The 17,448-nt window shown below is 57.5% G+C and overlaps 1 protein-coding gene across 1 annotated transcript; it reads right to left on the bottom strand.

Annotated features, from left to right (window-relative positions):
• Window positions 1–61: 61 nt before the first annotated feature.
• POLD1 (DNA polymerase delta 1, catalytic subunit) lies at window positions 62–12,476 on the bottom strand (the record flags this gene model as incomplete). The annotated part of the gene is made up of 26 exons (XM_080702537.1): window positions 62–167; window positions 592–689; window positions 949–1,001; window positions 1,249–1,362; window positions 1,436–1,568; window positions 2,079–2,181; window positions 2,292–2,444; window positions 2,787–2,962; window positions 3,560–3,697; window positions 3,795–3,890; window positions 5,367–5,514; window positions 5,828–5,941; window positions 6,070–6,186; window positions 6,257–6,345; window positions 6,419–6,610; window positions 6,762–6,872; window positions 6,941–7,081; window positions 9,197–9,301; window positions 9,716–9,882; window positions 10,180–10,309; window positions 10,384–10,465; window positions 10,569–10,737; window positions 10,805–10,930; window positions 11,005–11,151; window positions 11,887–12,000; window positions 12,275–12,476. 26 exons carry the CDS (start codon window positions 12,474–12,476, stop codon window positions 62–64), a joined length of 3,324 nt encoding a protein of 1,107 aa, XP_080558663.1.
• Between the last annotated feature and the right edge of the window lie 4,972 nt (window positions 12,477–17,448).

The raw sequence follows: 17,448 nt of genomic DNA, 5'->3' as shown, positions 1-17,448 counted from the left end.
ACAAGCACCAGTGCGCCCAGCTAGGCTGGGTTTTTATTAACCCCCAGGGGCTGCCTGCAGGTCACCAGGCCTCGGAGCCGGGGGGTCCGAAGCGGCGCAGCAGCTGATCCTGGTCCTCCAGGTCCTTCCGCACCTTCTTGCGCATGTAGAAGATGGGGCAGTCCCGGCTGAGGAGGCGGGTGTGGTCAGCGGAGACTCCGGGTGGGGGGGCGCAGATAGCTGTCCCCGGCCTTTCCCAGGACTTTGGCCCCCCTGGCCGCCCACCCCCTCCCGCAGGGGCTGTTTGCTCAGTGGGCACGAGGGGAGCTGATAACAGCAGGTCTCTGGCAAGGCACGGGTGGCCTGGCCGTATATCACCTGTCACCTGGTGTGGGAACCCGCCCCGCCCATCTGTTCCCTGGGGAAAGCCCGGCCCCACCCTGGGGGGGGGTATCAGGAAGATGGCCATTTCCCTGGCAGACATCGGGTGCCTGAGCCTGCGCCACTTTGCAGGTGGGGACAGCCAGAAGGTGACCGGGTCAGAGACCCTGGAGCCGGGAGTTTAGTCCCCAACCAATAAGCCCTGGGAGCAGGGGTTCCCGGAGGGTGCACCTGGTGCAGATGACGTCCTCGTGCAGGCTGCCCTGGCAGCGCTGGCACTGGGTCCAGAGGCGTGAGAAGCGCTCCTCCAGGGCGTTGAGGTGGGACACCTGGGGATGCAGGGGGTGAGCAGGGTTTGCTCCCAAGCTTCTGTCCCTCGCCTTACTTTTTGGCGCTGACATGGAAGCCAGGGGCGCTCTGCTGCAGAGCTGTACTCCCAGCCCTTCTTATGCTCTATTTTCAAGCAAGGTCTTGCTAAGTTGCTGAGTCTTACTAAGTTGCTAAGGCTGGCCTCGAACCTGCAATCCTCCTGTCTCAGCCTCTCCAGGACTGGGATGCTAGACTGTGTCACCAAGCCTGGCTCCTTACCTCCTTCTGATAAAGTTCAGACTCCCGGGGCTGGCAGAACTCGCACACGGCTCCTGGAAGGGGAGGTCAGCATGGGGCGCCGGGGCTGAGCCAGGGCCGGGGCCACCCTCTCCCTGCCCCTTCCCCGCCCGCTTGCCCATCCCAGATTCTGAAAGTCCCCAGAGGCTGGAGAACAAGGGATTGAGTGTGTGGGGAAAACTCCCCTGGGGAACTCCCGGGGCCCCCAGCTGAGGACCCTCTGGGGGTACAGGCAGAGGGGAGCCCCCAACTCAGGGCCAGGCATGGTGGCTGGGGTCTCACCCTGATGGTTGAGCACCGTGCGGCAGCCGATACAGCAGTTGCGGCGCTTGGCAAAGGCCAGGAGGCCGCCCACCTTGCCGGTGAGCACGGTCTTGCAGCGTGTGTGGTCACCCCCTGCAGGAGAGGGGGCATGAAGTGGCCGTGCCCCCTTGCCCACCCCAGGCCCGTCCAGCGCCCCCGCACTTACGCAGCAGCACAGATTCCGCGCGGCCCTCGCCCAGGATGGGCTCGAAGATGCGCAGGAGCGGCTTGGCGAGCTGCTGCTCCAGGTAGTACTGTGTGTCGATGGGCAGGCTGTGCTCCAGCACGAAGAGGGGGTCCTGGGGAGGGCGGCAGGTCACACGGGGGGCTGGGCACCAGGGCTGGCTAAGGGCTCCTCGTGGGGCACAGCCGGGGGTGGGTCACAGAGTTTCTAGACCAGGCTCAGTGCGCCACGTTGGGAGCCCGCAGGTCACCCAGGATGGGTCAGAGTCCAGGGGAGGGAGCAAGGCTGAAGAGAGGACTGTAGGGTTCAGGGGACCTGGGGTGGAGAACCAGGTCACAACACAAATCTGAGAGAATCAGAGGCTGAGTAGGAACTAGAGAGACAGAAAGAGACGATGGACACAGGCACTGCATCTGGGGGGCGCACCTGGGCCTTTCTATGGGAGCAGGGGAGGACCAGAATACCGGGGCCCCTGCAGAGCAGGCTGGGATGCGCCAACAGAGCCCCGTGGGGCCGTGTCCCAGGGGTGTATGGGGGTGTTCTCAGGGGCCCCGGACCCGCCCATCCTGGAAAGCAGAAGTGAAAGTGGCGGCCAGGAGGGAGCGGGCGGCCAGGTGGGCCTGACCTCCGACTTCATGTAGGCGGCCACGCCCTTGGCAGCGCCGATGATCACGTAGGGGACACGGTCGCCCAGGCTGGGCGCGCTCCCGGGGTCCCGCTTCCTCATCCTGTGGGGAGACCGAGGCAGTGGGTGGGCGAGGGCAGGGGGGCGGGCCAGGAAGTGGCAGGCCCAGCTGGCAGGAGGGGTTATTTCTGGCTGCCTCTGCCCCAAGCAGACCTCTCGGCCAGCTCCACATGGGCCTGCTTGCCGGCGTAGTCAGCCGCGGCGCGGGTCAGCTCCTTGGTGATGACCAGCTGGGAGATGTCGATGCGGTTACACAGCAGGTCTGAGATGACGTCCTTTGCGTGGGCCACGGCACCCTCGGGGTCTCTGCAGGGGGTGGGGAGGGGACAGCAGATGTCCCCAGTGGCCACTGAAGGCCACCCTGGAACCTGCATTGGCTCTGGGGCTAAGGACCAGGACAGCTCTGTGGGCTGAGATCCAGGCAGGGAGGGGCGACCACAGGGTGCAGCAGTGCCGGGGGTCACAGCTGCCCAACCCTTACCACACTTCACCCAGGGGAGGAGCGCGGCCTGACACCTGTGTCCCCAAGGGACAGGCGGGCTGGGCCAGACCCTGGGTCTGAGGGGGGAGGGTTGGGGCCTGGCCTACTAGGTCTGAAGGAAGAGGGCTGGGGCCTGGACCCCTGGTCTGGGGGGAGGGTCTGCACACCGGTCCACTAGCAGGCGGCGCAGCGAGGCCGTGACGAGGTTGGCCACCAGGGGGCAGTTGTCCCTGCGCACAGCCTCCAGGCCCTTGCAGTCCATGCGATCGTGGGCGTCGGGCCGGGAGGAGAAGAGCAGGCCGGCGTAGCGCTTCTTGCTGATGAGCAGGTAGGGGAAATAGACCTGGGGGACCCATGGCAGAGACCTGAACGTGAGAGCCACACAGGGAAGCAACGAGGCACAGTTCGCCCATGTCCACAGGGAGAAGAGACCAAGGTTTCGAGGCGCCTGGGGCAGAGACTCCCCCAAATCAGGAGGCTCCAGATCTGAGTGTAGCAAGGGGGGATGTTTGAACCCTGGGGGAGGATGCGGTGAGAACTCCCAGATCCAAGCCAGGGCACGCCCCTACCTGGGTCCACTCTAGAGGGCAACCCCACACCTGACAGGTACCAGGAAGTGAGTTTCCAAAACGCCAGCACAATGCAACAGAAGCCCCAGGCCTGGCAGGCTCCCCAAACTCAGAGAGGCAGCAAAACACTCTAACACGGCGCGCACGAACCCCAAGAATGGGATGCCCAGAGCACTCTGAGTAGGGTACCCCAAAAAAGAGGCCTTGGGCCACACTGGGGCCCCCACAGCCTGTCAGATCAGAGGATCCCCAAACCAGCACATTCTCAGCCTTGCGGGTACCCTGAAGTTTGGAGACGACCTCCCCCTGGGCCTAGCGAGACCAGTGTGCGCTTCTACTGAGTCCTAATGGGGGTGAGGGGACCCACGTACCTTCTCAAACTCGAGCCGGATGGGCGGCGGGAAGTGACCTGAGACCCAGTCTGCAGCCTCCCGCCCCAGGGCCATGGCCTCGGCCACAGAGGAGACGCCAAATCGGCACATGACGGAGTCGGTGTCGCCGTACACCACCTGGAAAGAGGAGTGAGTGAGGCAGGGCCTGAGTACACCACGGGACAGAACAGCAGGCAGGGGCCATGCTGGGTGTGGACGGCAGGGCGTCCCTGACCTTGGCATCAGCGCTGTAGCCGTTCTCCGTGGTATACTTGGACTCAACCAGTTGCTTGGTTTTCTCAATCATTTGGCGCCCAAACCCGGTGACACTCTGTGGGGCACAGAATGAAGCTGAGTGAAGGCTCAGGAGGTAGCCTGGGAGGGCCCCACCTCTGCTAGCTGTATGGGCTTGGGTGAGCCATTTTGACCCTCTGGGTCTCCAGTTCCAAATTTGCAAAATGGGTTAATAGTTTGCCCAACAGTATGTTAGAAATATTGGGTGTCACAGCCCTGAACTCTAGGAATGACAGGAACTGACTCCCCAGGAACTGAGAGAGGCTGGAGTCTGAGGAGGCCATTGGCTGGGTGTTTGTCTTGACACTGCCATTCTGGCAGCTCTCTGCAGTCCAGGACCAGTGAGTTCAATACCTAGTTACCCCCTGCCACACACATACACACACACAAAGCCCAGAGAGAGAGACAGAGCCGGGCGTGGTGGCACACGCTTGTAATCCCAGCATTTGGGAGGCTGAGACAGGAGGATCTTGGTTCTAGGCCAGCCTCAGCTACTTAGTGAGGCCCTTTGCAACTCAGTGACACCCTGTTTCAAAATAAAGAATAAAAAGTAGGGCTGGGGGTATAGCTCGGAGGTAGAATGCCCCTGGGTTCCATCCCCAGTACTGCAAAAAATAAAAGTTAAAAAAGAACGAGAAAGACCGAGGGAAGGAGATGAGAGTGCCTGGTGTCCCGACATACCCCCTTTCCTCCAGGGAGGCACCTGGGAGTTACGAAGGTCAAACAGAGGAGCAGGGCGATGTGGAATTAGGGATTCACCTTGACCACAGAAAGCTCTGGCCTGGCCCCTGGGAGGGGACCTCTAAGTGCCTAGAACTCTGGCCTGATAAGAGTCTCTGATTACCTGTGACCTGGAGCCACCCAGGCAGTTCAGCTAACAAGGATTTACGATGGAGGCCTTGAGCCGTGAGTATCGGTGTGACCTTTGGGGATGGGGAGAGCTGGAACCTGAGGACCGACTGAGGCCAGTCACGGTGGCTCTGTGCTTACATGTCTAACGCCCACGAATGTCCTGAACACCAGGGCTCCAGTGAGCATCCCCAGGCTTCCCTCGGTCCCTGAGCAGAAACGTGGCCTGTTCCCCCTCAGCAGGGGACAAACCTGCTCTTCCCGCCCAGGGAGGGACAGGGGAGATGCTAAGGCAGGGAGCCTGCCCGAAGACGCTGTGACACATGGAATAAGTGAGCCTGCGACCCTCCTCAGGTCACTGAGGTCCTCGTGGTGCCCCTGCCTCACTGTGTCCCTCGGAGCCCTCGCACCACCACCGTCTCAAAGGTTCCCTGCATTCACGGTCCACACCTCCCCTGGGCCGAGCGTGCTGCGCAAGCGCGGGGGCCTCCGTATTCCCAGTCCAGAGCTCAGTCACTGTTAACCAACAATCACTCAAGCTCCCTCCCCAAAAGGCAAGGAGCCAGGGGTGCCTGGGCGCTGACCTCCCCACACAGCTCCACCAGATGGAACCCTGGCTCCCCTCCGCACCTCCTGCCTGCCCACCAGGGACCCGGGGCCTCACCTGTGAGATCTCCAAGCATGGCAACTTGCCCACCTGGGCACCGGTGAAGCCGTATACGGAGTTGGCGCTCACCTTCAGCGCCAGCTGCCGCCCATCCAGGACCTGCCGTCGCAGGGGGTCTGTCTCCTGGGCCAGCTCAGCCTTGGCCCTGGAGGGGGCAGGATTGAAGGCTGCTCAGGCAGTCCCCCAGGTCTCAGGAGGAGACTAGAGGTCTAGGGGGGCCCAGATCCCTGCAACATTGAGAGGGGTGCTAGGTGCAGCTGGGCGTGCTGGGCACTGCGCAGAGGAGGTGCCTGGCTGAGGGCAGGAAGAACTGCCCGGCGGTGCCTTGTTCGAATGCTCTAATTAGTGCTGCAGAACACACCAAGGTAGTCCTGGGGGGTCCGGGGAGGGACAGGTACTGCTGCGACCCTCTGACCCTGAACTCTGGGCAAGGGCAGGTAGGGGGCTCTGGACGGCACCTCTTCCGGGCGCTGAGAAGGTTCTCCAAGATCTGGGGCAACAGCCCTTTCCGCACCGAGGTCTTCACAAACTCGTCCCCCGTGGGCGTCTTGATGAACTCGTCTGCAGTCAGGCTGGGCGGAAAGATGGGGGCAGGTGCAACTGGGCTGCTGCCCCCAACCCGCAGCCCAGCCTTGGCTGTGGCACCTCCTGGGCCCCACTCCCTTCCCACTGTTCCTGAGCTGAGCAGGAACACCCGTACCCCAGCTTCTGGGCGGCCCCGGGCCGCAGCAGCGTGGTGTAGCACAGGTTGTGAGCCATCATGATGGATGGGTACAGTGAGGAGAAGTCCAGGGTGGCGATGGGGACGTCGTAGTACCTGAAGGGGGGGTGGGGGAGTCAGGACCAGGGCGCCCCAGCAGTACCCCACCGCCGGGCCTCAGCCTCACCCTTTGAGGGGTTCAATGACGGTAGCTCCGGTGTAGTCCTCGCCGCCCTCCGTCTTGACCACGGGCATCAGCAGCCCCTCACGCATGGCCTGGGGGGAGGCAGGCGGTAAGCGCAGTGGGGGTGCCTGGCGGGTGCCCCGTGTGGGTGGCCTGGCCACTGACCTGACGCAGCAGCTGGGACACGACCTTGACCTGCTGGCCCCGGCTGAGCAGGTAGCCGAGGGGCACGCCAGTGACCCGCGCCATCTCCACGGCGTTTACCAGCACCATGAGCCGCTCCAGCAGCCGCAGCGGCAGGAAGGCGTCCTTGAGGCAGTACACGGCCAGGCGCCGACGGGTCTGGTCGTTTCCATTCTGCGGCCAGGTACCCAGGGCTCAGAGTTAGGAACCCAGGCGGGATGGGGGCGGGGGCGGCTGGAGCTTGGGGGTCAGGGAGTCACGGCACCCGAAGGGCTGGCGTGGACAGGGTTGGAGTGCAGAGGCAGGCCCCGCAGGGCAGCGGCACCTGCAAGTCGGTGATGATGCTGTGCTGGACGTCCTCCTTCTGCTCGCCCAGGAAGTGGAAGCTCACCGCGTTGAGCGTGTAGGAGCGGAGCTTGTACTCCCGCAGCAGCACCTGGGGCGGGCGAGAGCGGCTGGGCGCGGGTCCTGGCCGCGGCCCTCCGGCCCTGGGGCCTGCCATACCTGCAGCATGTCCATCTGCACGCGGCCCACCATGCTGACCACCTTGCTGTCCCGCCGGCCCATCTGCTTGGACTGGAACGACGAGTCCCGGATGTTAGAGCGGAGGCCGGTCACACGGCCCAGGAAAGGAAAGGCCGCCACCTGTGGGGAGGGGGCGACAGCCATGTGGCCTTGATGCTGTGGCGGGGCACAGGCTGGCCCCCACTTGGGGCCCCAGGCTGCACCAGAGTACAGAGACCAGAAGACGTCCTCAACACGGCAGAGACCTCGGGCTGTGGGGCAGAGGGCAGGGAGGGAATCGGGGGAGGACACACATTCAGTGCGGCCGAGATAAGGTTGGGGGTCCGATGTGCTTTGGGTAGAGACAAGGACAGTGCCCGGGGCTTGCGCCCTGATGGAGAAGGAAGGAGAAATAGATTTGGGGATGCTGCTGAGCTTGGGAAGACAGGGAGCGATGGGGCCCAGAGACAGCTGGTGGGAGCAGAGGCAGGAGGTGCCTGAGCTGGGCTGGGTCAGGAGAGGGCTGAGTGTGCTACGAAGGGGGCGGGACCGAGGGGCCTTTTAAGCTCATGGGGGCAGAGACTGAAGACGACACTGAGGCTGCGGTGAGGGCCCTGAGGGGGTGCTGGGCGCATTGGCCGGCATGAGGTCTGGATTTCTCTCTGGTGCTTAGAGGCCCAAAGAGTTTGTTTTGTTGCAAAATTGGCAAAATGTACAGAAAAGTAGAAAAATAATATGATTTACTCTGTTGGAGGTTGGACTATATCACCTAAAAAGTCCTAGACCCAGTGCCTCAGAAAGTGGCCCCATTTGAGGGCCAGGTGTGGTGGTTCACACTTGTAATCCCCGCACTTGGGAAGCTGAGACAGGAGGATTGCAGGTTCGAAGCCAGCCTCAGCTTCTTAGTGAGGCTCTCAGCAACTTAGTGAGACCCTGTTTCCAAATACAGTATAAAATAGGGCTGGGAGTGTAGCCTGAAGTAGAAAATCCCCTGGGTTCCACCCCCAGTACCACTACCAAAAACAAAAAAAAGTGACCCCTTTGGAGACAAGAGTCTACAGAGGTCAAGTTAGTCGATATGACCATGTCAGAGAGTAGCAGCCTTAGTGTGTGTATTAAGGAACCACAGAGATCCTTTCTCCAAGTAGTGGGTAAGGCTCAGACTTTTTTTTCTTTGTACTGGGGATTGAACCAAGAGGCACTCTACATCTGAGATATGCCTGCCTCTAGCCATTCTGATTTTTATTTATTTTTGGTGATACTGGGGATGGAACCTAGGGACATTCTACCTCTAAGCTACACCCTAAGCCCTATTTTATTTGAAACAGGGTCTTGCTAAGTAGCTGAGGCTGGCCTCCCACCTGCGAGCTTCCTGTCTCAGCCTCCCAAATACTGGGATTACAGGTGTGTGTCACCGCAGCTAGCTGACCGTGTCCTTAGAAAAGAGCAAATCTGGACACAGCGGCAACACAGAGAAAGATGACGTGGAGACATGGGAGCAGCTCGCCATCAGCAAGCCAGGGAGCGGCCTGGGCAGATCCTTCCTTCCCTCCCAGGCTCAGAAGAAGTCACCCGCTGACACCGCCACCACCAACTTCCAGAGCCACGAGAAAACCCCTTGGCTGCAACCCCTTGGCTGTGAGCCTCTAGGTCTGTGGCTCTTCGCTACGGCAGCTCTGGGGGACGAAGGCTCTTGCAAACCCACTGCGGGCTCGGCAGCATCCAGCCTTTGCCACAGAGTTCGCAGGCTCCCCGCACTGTCCACAGTACTTTGCTTTTGTTGTTTTTTTCCCCTTGGTACTGGGGACTGAACTTAGGGGCATCTACTTCCAAGCGATACCTCCGGCCCTTTTTATTTTGAAACAGGGTCTTGCTAAGTTGCCGAGACTGGCTTCAAATCTGCAATCCTCCTGTCTCAGCCTCCCAAGTACGGAGATCACAGGTGGGCACCGCCACACCCAGCTACTCTGCTTCCCTTACAGTTTCCTAATTGCTTGCTAACATTCTAAAAGCAAGCGCTGGATCCCAGGGTTTGCTGCACCCTGCAAGCTGCAGTCTGTAGCTCAGAACACACGGGCCTCTTCTCACTAACCACGATGCCTCATCTCGGATGAAGCCACAGTAACCTGGACTTTGAGCAGGGTGGGGCCAGGCCCAGAATGTCACTGGGGATGACGGGCTGTGAGAGCACGCAGCAAGGACAGCCACGAGGGGACAGGGCCACGAGAGGGCGCCTCCCACCGGTCATGCCCTTACCTTGAGGGTCTGGGCCCGGGAGATGAGGTAGGGGAGGTCAAAGTTCTGAATGTTGTAGCCGGTGATCACATCGGGGTCCATGTTGCGGACAAAGGTGGACCAGGCCTGGGGGTGGGAGCACCAAGGGCTTCAAAGTCTGCGTGTCTCCCACCTCAGATTCACCCACTCCCAGGATGCCTCTTGGCACTTTTAAAAAATATCTCAGAGGCCGGGCGTGGTGGCGCACGCTTGTAATCCCTGCGCTTGGGAGGCGGAGACAGGAGGATGGCGCTGGTTCGGAGCCAGCCTCACTGGCTTAAGAGACCCTGTTTCCAAATAAAAAATATAAAATAGGTCTGGAAGTGTAGCCCGGAGATAGAAGGGCTTCCAGGAACCCCAGTACCCCCCCCCAAAATAATATCTCAAAACCCAGAGGAGAAACACTTGGTCTTCAATACACAAGCACACAAGCCCGTGGCCATCTGCCCAGGGCTGGGGTGTAGGGGGGGATGCTGAGGAAAGTGCTGGGGGCACCGGCACCTGAAGCAGCTCCTCTTCCTTCTCATAGCTCTGCACCTTGGCACCCAGGATGGGCGCACAGGGCCGCAGGGTGAGTGCCAGACGCAGGAAGGGCTCTGGCTCACCCCAGCGCAGGCCCAGCGAGCAGATCTGGATCACAGGGTCCCGCTCAGGCTCAGGGAAGATGCCTGTGGAGAGAGAAGGGGACTGACCTGCCTCTCCCTCACAGCGCACCAGGGCAACGGCATCTCTGGATTTCCCCTCATCTCTGCCTCAACTGCCTGCAAATCCTGCAGGATTCACGCTGGCCCCCTCCCCCTTGCTCACTCCACTCCAGCCACACAGGCGGGAACAGTTCTGCCCCGGGGCCTTTGCACTTGTGAGCCCCTCTGCGGGGAATGCCCTCGCTGCCCCTCACCGGGCCAGAGTCTGGCACCACACCACTGATGTCCAGAGCGGGGAGGACCCTGGCCCTGGGGACAGACCTTTGCGACCAGCGCACTCGATGTCGAAGCTGAGCACACGTAGGGGTGCGATGCGCTGCCACGTCCCTTCTGGGGGGTGACTGACCACGTCTGACCACAGCACATCTGCCTCCAACTGGCACAGCGTGGCCTGTGGGGCGGGGTGTGTCAGAGACAAGGGCAGGTTGCAGGTTCCTGGCTCTTTGCTCCTGGAGAGCCACTGACCTTTTCTGTTGCCCTCAGGACGTATTTCCCAGCTGGGAGTTCCAGCCAGTTGCAGCCGACGATGTCTGTATCCACCATGAACCTGGAGGGGGCTGAGGGTCAGCGGGGGAACAGAGACTGACTGAAGTTGGGAGAGGGGGTGTACTGGGGGCAGAGGTCAGAGAGGAGGGCCTGGGGAGCTGTACCGGATCTCGAAGTCCACGTTGGCCTCATAAGGCGCGAAGCTGGGGGTGCCCAGGCCGGCCACACGGATGCCCTGCTCCAGGAGGCGGCGGGCAGGGGCCACAAGGCGGGGCAGCGCCAGGGTGATGCGCAGGAAGGGCGAGGGGCCGTGCCCGTGGTACCCGAACATGCCTGTGGACAGAGAAGGGTAGGACCGGCCCAGGGCCCCCGTCCCACCCATCCGCAGGGCGACACTCACTCTCCCGCGAGCACAGCTCCACGGCCAGCACCGCCAGGCCGCTGAGCTCCTTCCCGCCACGCTGGTCCCTGCTGATGGCCGCATTGAGCTCCCGCTGGAGGTCACTCAGGTGCTCTGTCCCGAAACCTGGTGTGGCAGGCCAGTCAGAGGGGCCTCCGGAGGCCAGGGGCGGGCGGGTGTCCAGGTCCAGGTCCACTCACCGGGGGGTGCTGGGGTGTAGAAGTAGGGCGCAAAGCCGTGGATGTGGCAGCAGACGGAGACGCCCTCATCGGTGACCCCGAAGGCCCGGAGCACAGGCACAGAGCCACGGGATGGTGGGGGGCCCCCTGGCAGGGGCCGCGCTGGGCCTGGGGGGGGAGTCACAGTGTAAGGCAGGGCACCCCTCAGGTGCCAGGAAGGTTTCCTCCACAGCCCCATGGACTCTCCATCCACAGCTGGAAGGAGCCTCCTAGCCTCTTCTCTACAGGATATAAAACATTTCTTGTAAAGAGTAAAGCTGACCATTGGTGCCTGGGTCTAGTGTTATAACATTAAAGCACACAGAGATTCCCCAGCCACTGAAAATCTGGAACCCAAATAGACTTCCCCTATCTCCCCAGACAAATCCCCTCTCTCCCAAGACATAGCTCCCTTTGCAAATCTCCTCATGACACCCGACGGTCCAATCATTTGTCTTTTTTTTTTTTTTTTGGTGGTACTGGGGGTGGAACCCAGAGGCTTTCTACCTCCGGGCTATACTCCCAGACCTTTTTTATATTTTATTTGGAAACAGGGTCTCACTAAGTTGCTGGAAGCCTCACTGAGTAGCTGAGGCTGGCTTCGAACCCGTGCGATCCTCCTGTCTCAGCCTCCCAAGTGCGGGGATTACAAGCGTGCGCTACCATGCCCAAGCAATCATTTGTCTTCTGTCACCCTGGTTTTATCTTCTCAAGATCGTGCATATAAATGCAATCACCCAGGACATGATATTTTGAGCCTGGCTTTTCATACTTGGTGTGGTGAGTTCCCTCCCCGCCCTGGCCACTGTGGTGGGGGCACCTGCATCCACAGCGCCCACGGGCTGGCCCTGCCCCCAAGCTCACCCACATAATGGTCGATCTCCAGCTGCTGGAAGATGAGCGGCTCTGTCTGGGGGTCCAGGTGTGGCGGGGTGGGCCGCAGCCAGCGGGGATCTATGGCTGCCGAGGAGAACTGCCCTGAAGAGGGTGGGAGAGGGGGGTTCGATGGACTCAGGGTCCAGTCTTGGAAAGACGAGACTACCTTCCTGAGCCAGTCCATGGCTCCTCCACAGCCAGACTTAGGGGAGGGAAGTCAGATGCAGGTGGTGTTGTGAGTCAGGTAGGAAATGTGGGAGACGCTGGGGGTCAAGGGTCAGTTCTTAGGAGAACTCCAAGCAGGCCAGAAGCCAAAGCTGGACTGACTCCGGAGGAAAGGCCAGGACTGGGGTGCTGGGGGCCACCCGAGCCTCACCATCCGTAGCCCCCTCCGGAGCTGACTGCAGTGCCTCCTCCTCTTGTTCCTGCAGCCTGTGCTCTGCCTCCATTTCTTCCATCAGCGCCAGGTCCTCCTCAAACGAGGATGCCGGAGGGGGCTCATCCTCATCCCAGAGGTCCCCACGGGCCCGCTTTGGGGGCACCCCAGGACCCGGGCCTGGCCGCCGCTTGCCATCCATCCTGCTGGACAAGTCAGGGCTTAGTGAGCCTCATCCCTGCCTTCTCTGGGGTCCCCTGTGCCTCCACCATGATCATGAGCTTTTTTGTGTGTGTTACTGGGGATGGAACCCAGAGGCATTCTACCTCTGAGCTATACCTCCAGCCCTGTTTTATTATTTTATTGAAACAGGGTCTCACTAAGTTGCAGGTGGCCTCAGTAAGTTGCTGAGGCTGGCCACAAACCTGTGGTCCTCCTGTCTCAGCCTCCCAAATACTGGGCTTACAAGCATCTGCCACCGTGTCTGGCGACTGTGAGCCTTTTTTTTTTTTGGTGGTACTGGGGTTCCTGGAAGCCCTTCTACCTCCGAGTTACACTCCCAGACCTATTTTTATACTTTTTATTTGGAAACAGGGTCTCTTAAGCCAGCGCGGCTGGCTTCAAACCTGCGCGATCCTCCTGTCTTTGCCTCCCAAGCGCGGGCATCACAAGCGTGCGCCACCACACCGGCTTTTTTTTTTTTTTTAATGGTATTGGGGATTGAATCCAAGAGGTTCTACTGCTGAGTTAACCCTAGCCCTTTTTAGCTTTTTTTTTTCCCTTCTGATGCTGGGGATTGAACTCAGAGGCATTCTACCTCCCAGCTATACTTTTAGCCTTATCTTATTTTTATTTTGAAACAAGGTTTCCTCATTGGTAGGTTGATGAGAGTCTCACTACTTGCTGAGGCTGTCTTTGAACCTTCAATTCTCCTGTCTCAGCCTCTCAAGCACTGGGATTACAGGGATGTGCCACCACACCCAGCTTAGTTTTTATTTTTAAAACAGTGTCTTGGTAAATTGCTGAGGCTGACCTTGAACCTGTAATCCTCCTACGGGGATTATAGGCTGAGTAGTTCACTTTACAATGACTAATTTCATCTCAGTATAAAAAGGAAGCCTGACAATATAGTACGGTGCCATTTACACAATGGTGCAGAACAAACATGTGGTGCTAGAAACCCACGACACTGCTTCTAAGGTGGGGAGACTGACGGGGAAGGGGCTGGAGGCATTTTTCCAGGACGACAGAAACCTCATGTCCATCAAACTGCACACTCAAGACCTGCACATTTCACTAAGTATAAATTACACCTCAATTTAAAACATCAAAGTCTGGAGGCTGCAATTCCACCTTTAGGGATTTAAGCTACAAATACGTTATCACATACAAGAACAGTATATTTACAAGGTTATTTCCGACAGCATTGTTTGAAACCCCAAAAGACTGGAAACCACCTAAATGTCCTTCTCTAGGGGACTGTTCAAATAAGTTACAACAATTCTGCTCAATGGAATACTATGCAGCTCTGTAAAGGAATGAGGAAGTTCTGCAGACTAATGTGGCTGGCTTTCAAAGAGGCACTGTTTAGTAGATAAGGCAAGGTACAGAACAGTGCACATAGACTTTTATGTTTTCTATTTAAAAAGATAAAAATGTCTAAGAAAATGTTTACCCTGACTCTAATCACTAACAAATAATCAAATAAATCCAAAGTAAAGGTTGGCAATTTCTGGCCTGAAACATTTATTTATTTGTTTGTTTGTTTGTTTATTTATTTATTTTGTGTGTGTGTGTGTGTGTGTGTGTGTGTGTGTGTGTGTGTGTTTTACTGGGGATGGAACCCAGGGGCTTTCTACCTCTGAGCTACACTCACAGATCTATTTTTTAAAATATTTTATTTGGAAACAGGGTCTCACCAAGCTACTAAGAGCCTCACTATGTAGCTGAGGCTGGCTTTGAACCTGCGCAATCCTCCTGTCTCAGCTTCCCAAGTACTGGGATTACAAGCGTGCACCACCATGCGCGGCTGGCCTGAAATTTTTAAAACTATGAATGTCATAAAAGAAAAAGAAAGCTGGGCGTGGTGGTGCACACTTGTAATCCCAGCATTTGGGAGGCTGAGACAGGAGGATCCAGGTTAGCAAGCAGCCTCAGCTACTTAGTGAGGCCCTTTGGAACTCAGTAAGATCTTGTTTCAAAATAAAAAGAATTTAAAAAAAAATAGGGCTGGGGGTATAGCTCCAAGGTAGAATGCCCCTGGGTTCCATCCCCAGTACCACACACACACACACACACAAATGGTTGGGCGTGGTGGCCCACGCTTGTAATCACAGCATTTGAGAGGCTGAGACTAGAAGATTGTGGTTCACGGACAGCCTCAGCTACTTAGTGAGGCCCTTTGAAACTCAGTGAGACCCAGTTTCAAAATAAAAAATAGGGCTGGAGGTGTAGCTCAGAGGTCGAATGTCCCTGAGTTCTATCTCCAGTACTGTTAAAAAAAAAAAAAAAAAAAGGAAATGAGTGTGATGGATGAGACGGCTGGGTACATCTGAGGAAGGAAGAACTGTCTATCCAACAACAGTCCACACTACCTGGTGTTAAACTGCCTCGTCATGATAATCATACTCTACTTACAGGAGGTAGACAACCCAATTCTTAGCAAGATTTCCTTCTGGAGTTTTTGGAGGTGAAGTATCATCAGCATAACTTTTTTTTTTTTTTGGTGGTACTGGGGTTCCTGGAAACCCTTCTACCTCCGGGCTACACTCCCAGACCTATTTTATACTTTTTTTATTTGCAAACAGGGTCTCTTCAGCCAGCGCGGCTGGCTTCGAACCTGCCCGATCCTCCTGTCTCCTCCTCCCAAGCGCGGGGATTACAAGCGTGCGCCACCACGCCCATTTCTCAGCATAACTTTTGTGTGTGGTGCTGGGGGTTGAACCCAAGGGCATTCTACCTCTGAGCTACACCCCCAGCCCGATTTTTTATTCTTTATTTTGAAACAGGGTCTCACTAAGTTGCAGAGGGCCTCACTAAGCTGCTGAGGCTGGCTGCGAACCCAGATCTTCCTGTCTCAGCCTCCCAAGTACTGGAATCACAAGCGTGCACCAGGCTAGGAGCATAACTTAATAGTTCAGCCCCCCCTAAATTAAAGGTGTGTGTGTAAGCATGTTTAGATAAAGCAAATGGGTCACCAAATCGACAACCAATGACCTCGGGCAAAAGGTACGTGGCAGTTCACTGTGCTCATTGCAATGTCTCGGCAAGTTCAAAACCTTTTAAAATAGTTAAATGGGCCCGGCATGGTGTTTGTAATCCCTTCGCTTGGGAGGCGGAAACAGGAGGATCGCACTGGTTCGAAGCCAGCCTTGCTGGCTTAAGAGACCCTGTTTCCAAAAAAATATGTGTGTGTGTGTGTGTGTGTGTGTGTGTGTGTGTCTGGGAGTGTACCCCAGAGGTAGAAGGGTTTCTAGGAACCCCAGTACCACCAAAAAACCAAAAAGTTAAATGGGAGAAATAACATAAAACAGTAACATTTCTAACCAGGGGTGTGTGTATGCACACACATATTTGTGCTTTTTTTTCCTGTGGTACTGGGGATTGAACCCAAGGGTGCTCTACCTCCAAGCCACACCCCCTGTCTTATTTTTTATTTTGAAACAGGGCCTAAGTTGCTGAGGCTGGCCTCATGCAGTGTCAGGCAGTGGTAAGTCAGCCAGAAAAACAGCAGGGGAAGGGGTAGGAGAGAGCTGGGAAAGGCAACTGCACCTGCCAGAGGCCTCACCAAGATGGCAACGGGAGCCAATGGGAGCGGAGGCTTGGAGGAAGGGCGGGCCACTCATCCATCTGTACATCAAGTGCACTCCGTGTGCAGGGCCAGCCACTGTTAGAGGCTCCTAGGAGTGTGTGTGTGTGTGTGTGGTACTGAGGATTGAACCCAAGGGCATTCTACTTTTCTGATCTCCATCCCCAGCCCAACTTTATTTTTTATTTTGAAACAGTATCTAAGTTGCTGAGCCTGTCCTGGAACCTATGATCCTCCTGTCTCAGCCTCCCAAGTACTGCTATCACAAGCGTGCGCCACCACACCCGGCTTCCCAGGATTCTGACAGCACATGAGTCTAGGAAGCATTGTGCACTCACCCTCCTGTCTGTTCCTGCTACTAGGGTGGGAGCACCGTCAGCGCAAGGACTCCCCTTTGGTTTTCTGTGGTATTTCTTGTACCTAGAAGAAGCTCCTGTGGGGGCAGAAAAGGGGCTCAAGAGCCCTCTTTTGAATGAAGAATGGGGTGCTGTTATTACCCCATTTTACAGTATCAGCCCAGAGGCAAAGCTGCCTGGCTGAGGTGGCACCGCAGCCCAGTGGGAGAGAGCCAAGAGGTGACACTCTAGGCTAGCTGCCAGTTACAGGTCACCCAGCACTCCACCCGTGTGCCAGGCCTGTGCCAGGGGAGACGCAGGCTGCCCCTGCCACCTGGGGGAGTCGTACTCTAAGGCTGGTCTGATGCTGGCTTTGTCCTGGTTCACACACAGCTGCTGAGGAGATGATTAATCACCAACATAACTATTCACTTGCCCCCCATGTAATTTCTACACACTTTTCCCAACTGGGCCTTGGTCCTCCCCTGGGCCTCTCTGCTGCTGTTTCAGTCTATGAGCTCCTCAAAAACAGGCATCCGGGTCTCGACCAAGTCAGGCACCCCAGCACTAGCGAACACGGTGCCTGAACTGCAGGCCACCTAGAGAATGTGATTTTAGACTCATGAAGTGTCACCAAGTCTGGCGAGCCTTCCCTGGGCCTTCCGTTCTTCTCTAAGCTCCCAAAGACAAACACTGCCTCCCCATGGCTCAGACCACCCTGAACTGAGGCCTCCTGTCCTTCCCCCAACCAAACCGAATTATCATCGGCTCCCCAGGACCCTATAAAGGTCCTGCCACAAGAGCAGCTGCCCGGAGAGCATCGAGGAGGAGGGAAGGGTGAGGCAAGGGCTGAAAGTGGGGAAAGAAGCACTTTAAGGGCAGCAGAGGCCTATGTGCAAGAAAGAACAGGAAGGTGGGGAAGGAGAAGGCAACAACGGGTTTCTGGGTAGAGGGCCAGGCAGTGACAGCACCCTACCTTCTTGCTCCTCCAGCTAGACTCTGCCTTGAGTGGTACCCCCACACCCACTTCT

This window comes from Muscardinus avellanarius (assembly GCF_963383645.1).
Source record: "Muscardinus avellanarius genome assembly, chromosome: 10".
Classification (NCBI taxonomy): domain Eukaryota; kingdom Metazoa; phylum Chordata; class Mammalia; order Rodentia; family Gliridae; genus Muscardinus; species Muscardinus avellanarius.
Note: the sequence above shows the minus strand (reverse complement) of the source record. Positions and strands in the feature narration are given on the sequence as shown.